Here is a 12,548-nt window from a genome sequence, read left to right as displayed (position 1 = left end):
ATCGATTTTATTGCGTGACAATATGGTTTATCAACGAATAATTCATAGGCACTCACGTTTATAACTTCAAAATCAAGTTTTAAACATTCTCAATAACCTCAAGAATATAATTCACACTCTTTTGCCACAAAAATCCTAAAAACGTATAACTTTTATACTATTTTCCCTAATGGAATTGAGAATCAAGTACCCACATATAAAAGATATTATCCTGATGAACTTTGATGGAATCAAGTTCCCATATATAAAAGACAACAAGAAAGTAAGCAAAGCACAACTTGTTAAACTAAACCCCTACTAAATGGACCATGTAGGCTCAATCAGGAGACACTCATCAACAGAAAGATTGGTGGCTATAAGCTTGGGACTCATATGTGTCATCTCACCTTTATTCATCGATAAAAGGCCGCAAACGATTGAAGAGTTTGAGCTTGAAGAACAAACCTTTCTTAGCATTTCCACTTCTTTGGTTCTAGTTTTGTTGATCTTGATTGTTGTTGCAATTTTTTCATGTTATTTGGATCAAAGTCTTACACGGTTTGATCCTTACTGGATATACCGAGTAGGAGGATCTTTGGGCGGGATCATTGCTCTTTTAGTACTTCTTATGTTCATTTTGAAGTGTAAAGATTTTTGAGGTTTGTTTTATAAAAGGAATCCGTAGAGTTTCATGCATGTATCTTGTTTTTTTATGAAACAAACTTGTATTGATTTGGATTGAGATGTCACATGAGTGTCTCATACGTATATAACACATAAAAACGAGTATAAGATATTAAATAACATTTTTTTTTCTTTTTGGCGAAAGAAGCTTGTATTGATATGGATCAAGATGATGTGAGTAAACGAAACATAAAATGACTATAACTGAGGAGGCGGGTTTATGCACCTATAAGGTCGATATTGTGGCAAACCTAGATCTTTGGTTTGACCCATCTAGAACACGCTCTAAACTAGGCAAGTAAATGGCAAAATGCCATGACACTAAATATATATATATATATATATATATATATATATATATATATATTTGAATGGATCAGTTTTGCATTCAAAAGAGGGTATAGTTTATTAATCGTTTACCTGCCTCTCTATTTTAATTGAATTATTTTGTTTACTTTTAATATATTTTAAAAAATAAAAATGACAAACCTAACTCGTAAAGAAATAGCCGATGTAACCGAACTGAATAAGACTAGCCAAACCTAACCCAAAACCTCCTGTTTGGTTTTATGTTTTCTAAAAAAACGAATTTTCAATTCGATTTCGGTTTTGCATGCACTCATCCCCTATATTCCAACCGGACTTGTAAATACCGAGAAAAAAAGAATCGAAACCGTAAACACCAAATTGAACCCATATAATTTTTTAAATAATTGTTTAGCCGAAAGTTTCAATCCAAAATTTATTATTTCAGTACTTATATTTTCTAAAACTTTCAAAGCCAAACGACCAAACCAAGACCGAACGATTTTCAAAATATCAGATAACGAATATTTAGTTTTTTTTTCTACTTTAGCCCAAACGGGTCCACATACTCCCTTACATGGCATATTCAATCGTTGCAAGCATTTAAACTTACACAACCCCTAGTTGAAGCTTGATGCATTTGTCGAGGCCAATAAACTGTGGGTACAGGTGGCAAATGAGTTGGGTTGGATCGAACGAGTCATGAGTCGAAACGGATTTATGTCAGAACGGGTTAGGGTCGAAATGAGTCAATTAAAAAAGGGTTGTTCTGATTTAGGTCAGAACAGGTTATGGTCGAAACGGGTTTCGGGGTTTTTTTAAATGAAGATAACGTCGTAAACATTTTTAGTTTGTTTTTGGAATATTGGATTTTAATAATCCCTATTGAATGGTATTGGCCGATAATAATCCCTATTCATTTTATCGCCACCGACGGTCCCAAATTCAAAATAGTTGCCCCTTAATGGTCCCCCGTTAAATATGACTTAACGGCGTTATAGTTTTTTCTGAATTTCAAACCAATGTTTTAGGGCTTTTGATCATTAGGAGTATACAAGTCGATTGGTGTAAAACTTAGTTCAGAACAGTGCTTCAAAATGACGAAGCAATGCTTCAATTCGGGTGTTTGAACTTACAAATAACCAAAATTAAGTCGTTTAGATCATTGTTTGGAGCTAAGTGTTATATCATTCGACTCGTATCTTCCTTCCAATTAATAGCCCAAAAAGATAGTTTGAAATTCGGAAAAAAATATAACGCCGTTAAGTCCTTTTTAACGGGGGACCTTTGGGGGGCCAACTTTTTTGAATTTGGGACTGTCAGTGGCGATAAAATGAATAGAGATTATTATCGGCCAAAACCATTCAATAGGGGTTATTAAAATCCAACATTCTTTTTTTTTAGATTTTTTGTTTTTATTTATATTTTGAGTAATGATTTTTTTATTGTTCTTTTTTTATGAATTTTGTTTTGAGGGTTTTCTATTAAGATCAAAACACCCTAAAAAATATTCAAAAATAATAATAATAAAAAATCATAACTTATATTATAAATCAAAAACGATAAAAGAAAAAAACTAAAATGTTTCATCCGTTGTCCTCGCTCCATAAAAAAACCGAGAAATTGAACCAAAACAAAAGGCCAAAATCAAACCAAATCAATCGAAATGGAAAAAATCAATCAAAACAAAACTTAAAAAATTGAAACCGAACAAAAACGAAACTGAAAAAACGGACAAAAGCGAAACAAAAAACCAAAAAGAAACAAAAGAAACCGACATCCAACCCATCCCGTGTGAACTCGTGTTAGTTTGAAACTTGAACAGAACCCGTTCAAATCTGAAACCTGTTTCGTGCCGAAACCTGTCTCATGCAGAAACCTGTTTCGATCCAAAACCTGACACATTTTCTTAGGACATTAACCCACATTGACCAATTTCTTTGAATTTGCCAACCCATTTCGACCCGAAATAACAAGATGGAATTTCAAATGACTCATTTTGACCCATTTAGTTAGAATCTCTCACCCAAACCAACCCATTTATTTTTTAAAACAACCCAAATTGACCTATTTGAAATGGTTTGAGTCAAGATTGCCACCTCACCGCCCGATTAGCAGCTAGAAATTACTACAACACTACCTGTGGGGATAATATCACATATCCACTCAAACCATACTTACCTATCAAAAAATTAAAATATCAAAATATATAAGTTTAAAATACTTAAAACTTCATATTTGATCATCTACTAAAGTTTCATCGTCGGCATATTTGATCAACAAACTGTTATACCATTTATTCTTGAGTTTCAAGTAAGCTAAGCGGCTTATATCATTTCGGAAGCAATAAAAAACAAGTTTAAACCCCATTTTCGGGAGTCTTCAGCACAGAATGTTGAAGCAGCATCTCGTCCAGCTCCAGCATTTTCACACGTTCTGTCAAGGGAACCAGGTCCCGTCCCACAATGCGCATTTGTGGGTTCGAGTGTCCAAAGAGAAAACTCTCGGTAAGCTGCCCAAATAAAACATTCAATCAGTTGTTGCATTCTGAGCACCAACCAGATGGCGGTCAAGATCAGGGTTGGAAGACAATGATGTTAGTCAGCAAACATAAACTCAACAGAAGTCATAATGCAAATTGGATTTGTGTTTTCAAAATGATTATGTGATATAGAATATACATATTAGAAAATAACGCGTGGATGAACTTGTAATACCATGTCCAAAATTTATGACCATTTATATTCAAGAAAGAATTTAAACAACCCGTTTTGTTCCGAACCCAATTTGACCCAAACCTCCGTCGCCTGACGAGTCCGTTTTGCCAGGCTTACGAATAATAGATAAAAGCGACTTTTTTGAAAGAAAAAAGAAATACTTTACTGAAATGAGACTGAAAGTTTAGCAAATTGGTTAAAATAAAAAAAAGGTTAAGTTTGTAGATGGTATGAAAGTATTTAACTAGATAATTAAAAACAGAATTCGTTTATCCAAACATTCAAAAACTGAATATTCTGATTACAACTCACAATAATCAAATAACTGATTCCAAAACATAAAAATCCAAACACGCCATAATAAGAATTAAGAATATGATATGATGGATTGTTTACCTGGGTACAACCAAAGATTTTGAGCTGCTTTAATGAGCAGCAGTGATCGGTAATAAAGCCCATTGCCTCATCAGTTAACTCACGACACCATGACACATCCAAAGTTGTAAGATTTTTGGAAAATTTTGCAAGGGAGAACGCTGTTTTGAAACTAATCTGCAGTTGTAAGTAATGTGCATAAAATGAAAACAGTCGTTTTGCAAAGTGCATCACACATGCTGTAAATGAACTGAATGATTATATATACATAGTTCAATGCATAGTTCATTATAAATACTATTTAATTACTTTTTATCAAAATTTGCACATAATATTTACTATTATGTAAAATCATATTAATATTTGAAATAAAAAATATATAAATAATAGAGTCGAGTACCTCATGGACATCATGTTAACATTAGTTATGTATTGAACTGTCCTCTTTCTCTATACACACACCCACACACACATTTACATACACACATATATTAGATACCTTGCCAACATGATTAAAAGAGAGTTCTTTTAACTTTTTTCCAGACGTTTCCAGAAAAGCAGCCACAATTTCATCACTACCACAACACAATATAAACCATAATCATATGCAGGAAATAGAAATCATAACAATCTCAATTTCACTCTGTATAAACTATAAACTAAACTGTAGTTTATTACGAATTTTCAGTTTTGATTTTGCCATTTGGGCTGAAATTTTGAGCCAATAACAAAATTTGGCCCAAAACAATTAAGTTGGGCTTAAATCTTTTTGTTAACTAATAATTAATTGATTATGCTAAACTTAAGCCAAAATATGTGTACACTATTCATTAAATTCTTATAAATTACTTAAAACTCAAAACTAAAATTGAAAAAACCAAAAATTTGGATCAGTTTGGTTTTAATTACATGCAAAACCAAAAGTCCAAAACCGAACCAAAAGTTTGGTTTTTACACAAAATAAAACCAAACCATCATTTTTTGTTTGGGTTCTCTATTATATGCGAAACCAAAACCAAACCGAAAACTCAGTTTTTAGGAAAACATTTAACCAAACCCTCGTTTATGATTGGGATTGGTTTCTTCAGTTTCATGCACACCCCTAGGAAAGAGTACCTGAAATCAGCACGGGTAACATTAAGCGATTCAATCGATTTACACCCGACAGCAAGATAACACAAACCCAAATCTGTCAAATTACTCAGATTTGAAACATCCAGAGAACATAAAACCGGGCAACATTCCCCAATAAATTGCAAGCAGGCATTTGTTAACAATCTGCAAAACAAAAAACAATTAGCTTAAAGTACATAAACGAATAAAAATAAAAAACAAAATTTATATTTCAATACGGTTTAACTTAAGTATCCCTTCTAGTCCATTAGTTTAAATTTGACTTTTTTAGTCCAATAGTTTCATTTTCGTATAATTTGAAGTCCAGCCCGCTGACGCTAACCCATCCAAAATTTCTATCAACTTTTTATAAAAAGTAATTTTTAATTGTAAATACAAGGGCATTTTGGTCATTTCTTAACAGTAACACAAATAATCCAAGAGTATTTTGGCCTTTTAATAAAAAACTTCTCTATTTCTCTAATACAAATTCTGTAAACTTTTTGAACTGAACCAAATCTAGATTTTCACATTTTTATTTTGAATTTATATAATTAATAAGAGTTTAATAAATAGTGTAACCCCAAGTACTTTTAGCCCAAATGTACGATATTCTGTTAATTATTAATTAACAAAAAGATTTACGCTCAAATCAATTATTTTGGGTCATTTTTTAAGGCTAAAAAATTCAAGCCCGAACGGAAATTTCGGTTTTTGGTTTAATTTGAGCCCAAAACCGATCCAACCCGACCATGCACACACTTAACTTGGTTTAAATAAATCACATAATCGAATAAAAAACATAAAATCTAATCAAATTCTTACACACAACCGGCCAGATTAAGCCCCTTCAACTTCTTTCCACAGAAACTTGTAAAGATTTTAACAAAGCCATCAGATACGGTTTCGATTCCTGCTACTGACAGAACTTCCAAATGATCAAATGTTATGAATGAGAATGCAGAAATCGAGACATCGATTCTCGGGCACTCATCTATATAAAGCTCTTTCAGACTATTCTCTAGATATTGGTGTATGATTTGAATGGCGGTGTTTGAGAGGAGAGTGCATTGGCTAAGATTAATGGATTGGAGTAATGGTGCTGATATTAAAAGCGGCTTTAGAGTGTCGTCAGATAAACGGGCCGCGCCTTTTAGTGACAAGATTCCTAGAAAGGGTAGGCTGTTGGGAGACTGTGCTAAGGAGTTAGGTATGATGTCATCAAATGAGCATCGGCCGCAGTAGTCTAGCTGTAGCACCTGTTTGTAGCATAAATTATTATTAGAATGATGATATCAATTAAACTAATAATCAATAATCAACTCATTTGAATTCAGTATATATATGTTACTACCTGTTTATAACAAAAAATAATTAAAAGATGTAATAATATTTAAGTTTTTTGAATTTAATAAATATATTATTCCATGTTTGTAACAAAGAATAATTACAATAAATAATAATCGAACTATTGAATTCAATATATATGTTATTCCCTGTTTCTAACAACAAATAGTTAAAAATAACAACCAGATCATTTGAATTCAATAAATAAGTTATTCCGTGTTTGTAACAAAAAGCAATTGAATAATAATAATAATAATAATAATAATAATAATAATAATTAAATCATTTGAATTCAATAATTATATTACTCCCTGTATGTAACAAAAAATAACTAAAATAATCACATCATTTGCATTCAATAAATATGTTATTCCCTGTTTTGTTTAGTTGACTAAAAAATATGTCTTTGAAAAATTCAACCTAAACTAATATGAATATGTACCAAAAATATATCCATGTGTATTCTACATGTAATATATAGTTAGACAGATTGGGTCAACCCGAAACTTTTGTTTTCCAATAGCTTTCAAATTTATTGGGGTTCACTGCACCAATGTGTACCAACTTCACACGTTTTGTAATTGCGTGTGATGAACAATTACAAAACGAGTCAAGTTGGAAACATTTTAGAGCAATAACCCAATTCATTATATAAATAATTAGCGTGTCAAATATAGCAGACGTATCATACATCTATAAACTGCTAACATATAAATACTTGAATATCAAACTTACTTTTAAGTTTTGCAAATTGGATGTTCCAAGTGCATCAGTGAGTTGTTTTTGTGTCATCCAAGCACAACTATTGACACGTATTTCACTAGGAGAACCTTTAAAAAGCAACTTGAGTATATGAATATCCATTTTATGCGTTTCACATAGCAAATTGGTCAACTTTTTTCTCATCCATTCAGGAACATGGTCAAAGGAAGAAATAGCATCAGCATTCTTCACAAGCACATCCAAACTAAGATCCAGCAATGAAGGCACAACACGAGGACGAATTCCAAAGCAACGAGGACTCCAGTCAACCAACTTCTCACCTTCATATTTAACGTATTTATCTATAGCGTCCTTCATTTCACCAAACGGATTTGAATTTTCGTTAAAGAACACCCTGTTTATATGACTATTCAAATAATCATAAACAGGAGTGAGATTTAACCAATCAGCAGGTTTTTTAATTTTTACTATAGACGCGGTTTTCTTTACTTGAATTATTGGGACTTCTACAACTTGCAGGTGCAAGTTTATTGGCTCGGGAGTTTGTCTGGGGTTGAGCTCAATAGCTTCATAAACTGGATCGGCTTGTGGAGCGTCACGTTCGAGCAATAATGAGAAAAAGTCAATCTCAACGTATTCAACTTTTGACTTTCCTTTTTCTTCTTCTGTGTACTTTCTTTCAACCAGATTTTGATTATCAAATCCCAGATTAAGATCAAGACCAAAAATAGAACTACCTTCAATACCCTTTTGTTTATCATTTCTTGAAATAACTAACTTTGTGTCATCCTCCTCGTCATCGGATGATATATAGATAACCTCTTTAATCGGGCCATTAAGATTAAACAATTGAACAAATTTGTTATGATTTTCAGCATCATTAACATGATTTTCATCATCCATGGAGAAATTGAGATCAAAGTCCAGTTTTGGGACTGATTCTCTTTCATGGTCATCATCAAATTCAAGATTCTCAGAAGCCTTGCTTTTCTTGTTTACAGAAAGTGAATTGCTTGATTCACCAACCCTTTTGGTTCCAATAAAATTAAAAACTTTCTTAATTCCGCGATTCTCATCAGATTCCATTACCAAGATTCCAATAAATCCCTGAAATGATTTTTAACAAGTTCTTGATACACAATTTAAACAAATCATTGACAAAAAAAATGGCAATGTAATCTCAGTAAACATGAAGAAAATATGGTAATTAGCTGTCCTTTATAGAGATTAAAAAAAAAAGCGACCGCATTTGTTTCTCATACTATAGTTACTTTTGTGTAATAAACAATTTGAAACGAACCCTAAAATACAAACAAACAAAGGTACTCAGTAAAAATTAGGGCTGTAGAACCGAACGAACACGAACAAGACCTTGTTCATGTTTGTTCGTTAAGGAAATATTTTTTTCACGAACACTTGCCGAATGAGATTTTATGTTTGTGTTTGTTTATTAAGGAAATGAATGTGTTCACGAACACAAATAAAATCGGAAAAACCTAGAAATTGAAATCGATATATTTATCAGCGTCAATAATAAAAGCATGTAAACAAATCAAACGAACATGAACAAGTGTATGTTAGTGTTCGTTCATTTAACTTTAAACGAACATGAATGCTTATTCGAACGAATATTTAAGTTTTTGTTCGTTTATTTAAAAAATGAACACTTGTGGTCGTTTATGTTCGTTTAACATAATTGAACAAAGATAAACGAACATAAATGAGCAAATGTAAATGAACACAAACAAACATAAATTAACACAAATTAACAAATAGAAAACTTTTTAAGTAGATAACTTATCCAAAAAAATATTTAATTATTTTCTATTAACACATAAATGAACATAAATAAACAAACGTTCAAGAACATAAATGAACGAACGGTACATGTGTTCATGTTCGTTCGTTTAATTAAACGAACACAAATTTTTTGTCCGTGTTCGTTCGTAACATAAATGAACTTCCCGCCAAACGGTTCACGAACAGTTCACCGAACGATCTGTTCGTTTACAAGCCTAGTTAAAATCCCACTCACAATGATGGTACATTATTAATATAATATACTAACAATAACCAAAAGTTGTGAATAAACTACTAATAATCATAATAGTAGTAAAAAGGAAAACGAAGAGATATGCTAAAGCACGGAACCAGCTTGAAAGTAAACAAACCCCTAAAATAAGGCAAATTGGATTTTATAAATCCCACCTTTATGCAGTTGGCCGATAAAAATCCTACCTTAAAAAATGTGTGTAACAAGTCCCACCTTTCGCCCTATTTTTCTCATTGGGCCCCAGTTAAAAAAAACTTAACTCCATTAAGTTTTTTCTGAATTTTAAACAAACTGATGTTTTAGGGCTTTTGATCGGAAGGTAGACACGAGTTGATTGATGTAAAACTTATCTCGAAATGGTGCTTCAAACGGCTTGATATTTATTAATTGGAAGTTTAAACACCCGAATTGAAGCATTGTTTCGTCCTTTAGAGCACCGTTTCGAGGAAAGTTTTACATCAATTGACTCGTATCCTTCTTCCGATCAAAATCCCTAAAGCATCATTTTGAAATTCAGAAAAAACTTAACGGAGTTAAGGTTTTTTTAACGGGAGACCCATGAGAAAAAATGGGGTGCAAGGTGGGTCTGGTTTTTTGAGGTGGGATAATTATCGGCCAACTGCAAAAAGGTTAGATTATTAAAAACCAATTAGCCCTAAAATAAAGAAAACCTAAATCAATCTACTAATCAATTATAAATCTTTAAAATTTTAAGGACTAATAGTTATGCTATATATGTAATAAAAATGGTATAGTTGACATGAACAACAAATGATTCAAACAGATCTAAAAGTACCTTTTCTTGATGGCTTCAACAATGGAGCAAAGGATCTATCTAAGCACAAAGAGGGAAACAGGATTAGTCATCAGTTTACCAAAATTGCAGATATACAAGAAATCAAATACTCATTATTTATAAGCAAAGACATACAGAACGATTGATCAATTATATCAGAGCGGTCGCAACAAACTCAAAAACGATGAAAACATATAAAAACTCACGCTCTTGTAAGTTGCATTCCTTGTGATATATAAAGAAAAAACAAAAAAGAGAAAAGTAATGGCAACTAAGATATTAGTGGTGTGACTGTGTAAAAGTTTAAAACATTTATGAGAATACGACAAACGCAATAAAATGATGCCTGACTGCGAAATATTAAGCTAAAACTATTTGAAAGCCCACAAACATACATAATTTAAAAATGGGCAAAAACTAGTTAAAAGCCCATACTTTAGCCCACAAACATACATAGTTTGAATTTGGGCTTAAAACTATTAAAAGCCCAAAGCCCACAAACATACATAGCTTGAAGTTGGGCTTCAATTATTTGAAAGCCTATACTTTAGCCCAAAAACATACATAGTTTGACTTTGGGCTAAAACTATATGAAAGCCAATACTTTAGCACACAAATACAAATAGTTTGTAATTGGGCTCAAAAACACCTCTTTATATATTGTCATATATTTAAATCACATAAGCCTTCAAACATGCTCCTCCCACTCCTTAAGAGTTTTAACATGTATCTAAGACACATAGAGAGAGGGAGAGATGATGTAACTCTGACTTGTGATAATGTTGTTATATTTGACTATACCTCTCTAGTTAAGTTTCTCATACTACAAATACCTTTGTCTAACGATATAATTTTGTAACGGATCACCAAAACAAGAAAATCTAAATCAATATACTAATCGATATATATCTCTGAACTTTAAACGGTGAAACTAGATTAATAGTAATGCTATATAAGTGCATATATATGATATACTTGGCATAATCAAGAACACTTCAAATAGAACTAATAGTACCTTTTCTTGATGGCTTCAACAATAGAACTAAGAATCTATCTAAGCACAAAGACAAAAAAACAACATAAATCAACAAAGATTTTACCAAAATTGCAAATAAACAAGGAAAAGAAAAACTCCTAATATTTCTAAACAAACACATACACAAAGATTGATCAATTATACCAAAGCGATCGTAAGAAACTCAAGAACAATTATGGTATATAAAATCTCAAATTCTTGTACGTTGCCTTCCTTGTGATATATAAAGAAAAAAGAAAGAGAAAAGTAATGACAACTAAGATATTAGCGGTGTGACGGTCCAAAATTTATGAGGATGCGACAAACACAACAAGAAGATACATGCACAAAACATATTGGGCTAATACTATTTGAAAGCCCATAAATTAGCCCACAAACATGCATAGTTTGAAACTGAGCTCAAAAGCACCTTTACATAAGTTTTATCATGATTTTTAGCCATGCATCTACATAATCCTAAGTGAGATATGAGTATATAGCAAAAGCCTTAAAAAATGCCCATCCCACTCAAAGAGTATTGACATGTGTCCAAAAGAGGAGAGAAAGAAATAAGTCTTGTATTTATGATTAGTGATAATGTGATATTGTTCTGATATTTGACCAAGTCTCTGTAGTTTGTTTTTTTATGCATAATAACCAATTGCCCTACTTACTCATGATTTCTTATACATGTTTGCTACCTATAAGTAGATCATTCGTTGTGGAGGGATTGCAGGTTCTTAGTGTGTTTACATCATATAATATTTCAAGCACAAATAATGACTAGTTTAAAACAATGTCCGTGCCATTTGTCACTCGCTCTTTAATATACTTTAGTTTTAAAAATAAATAAATAGTTTTGAATCGAAGCACAATAACGAAACAATTCAAAATGAATTATAAAACGAAAATTGTGTTTTATCTTTATGCTATGCACGTGTATAGATAAGTTAAACTTGACATAGAATAAGAGTACCATGAAATTGAACTAAAAGTACCTTCTCTTAATGGCTTCAGCAATTCACCTTCCATGTTCTTCAAAACTGGCCATCTATTTGCATACAAAAAAGGAAATTGTCAATTAGTAGAAAATTCAACAAAACCACTCACACCATAAATGCAAGAAAGCATATCATTTATATGATAGTGACTTCAAAAGAGTCAAGAGAACATATGAATTCCAAATCCAGTGTTGTATTTCCCTTCCTTGGAATATAACACCGTGATCTTCTAAAGATTCATAAAAAATTAAGGCTTGGAGCTAACAGACAAGCCACATTAGCCAGCCAGGCATATCAATTAAACCTAAATCTAAACAAAAAATAATAGCCAAGCCAAATCAATATGTACAAAACCTTAGCTAAAACAGAAGCATACACCTCAAGTTCACATGCTTACATCAAAATCAAAGACTTAATAACAGAATCCATAATTCACTCT

General features: G+C 32.0%; 2 protein-coding genes and 1 long non-coding RNA gene across 4 annotated transcripts; 1 reads left to right on the top strand and 2 right to left on the bottom strand.

Moving 5' to 3' along the window:
- Positions 1 to 779, top strand: LOC143623894 (uncharacterized). Its single transcript, XM_077094695.1, has one exon. The coding sequence runs from the start codon at positions 302 to 304 to the stop codon at positions 635 to 637; it is 336 nt and encodes a 111-aa protein (XP_076950810.1). The 5' UTR covers positions 1 to 301; the 3' UTR covers positions 638 to 779.
- Positions 780 to 3,241: 2,462 nt separating this feature from the next.
- On the bottom strand, positions 3,242 to 8,339 carry LOC143623899 (DNA repair protein rhp7-like). The gene is made up of 6 exons (XM_077094698.1): positions 7,257 to 8,339; positions 6,000 to 6,433; positions 5,178 to 5,339; positions 4,561 to 4,636; positions 4,083 to 4,238; positions 3,242 to 3,481 (listed from the first exon to the last, which is right to left on the bottom strand). Exons 1-6 carry the CDS (start codon positions 8,328 to 8,330, stop codon positions 3,329 to 3,331), a joined length of 2,055 nt encoding a protein of 684 aa, XP_076950813.1. The 5' UTR covers positions 8,331 to 8,339; the 3' UTR covers positions 3,242 to 3,328.
- Positions 8,340 to 10,021: 1,682 nt separating this feature from the next.
- On the bottom strand, positions 10,022 to 12,341 carry LOC143623893 (uncharacterized). 2 transcript variants are annotated; one of them, XR_013151987.1, is made up of 3 exons: positions 12,107 to 12,341; positions 11,109 to 11,147; positions 10,022 to 10,132 (listed from the first exon to the last, which is right to left on the bottom strand). It is a non-coding gene; the product is annotated as an uncharacterized LOC143623893 (long non-coding RNA). The 2 variants fall into 2 exon arrangements; XR_013151986.1 differs by having other exon boundaries at positions 10,022 to 10,128.
- Positions 12,342 to 12,548: the final 207 nt, after the last annotated feature.

Source organism: Bidens hawaiensis, unplaced genomic scaffold (genome assembly GCF_021521415.1).
Source record: "Bidens hawaiensis isolate Kalapana, Puna unplaced genomic scaffold, B.hawaiensis_p1.1 tig00003587_1, whole genome shotgun sequence".
Taxonomy (NCBI): domain Eukaryota; kingdom Viridiplantae; phylum Streptophyta; class Magnoliopsida; order Asterales; family Asteraceae; genus Bidens; species Bidens hawaiensis.
Note: the sequence above shows the minus strand (reverse complement) of the source record. Positions and strands in the feature narration are given on the sequence as shown.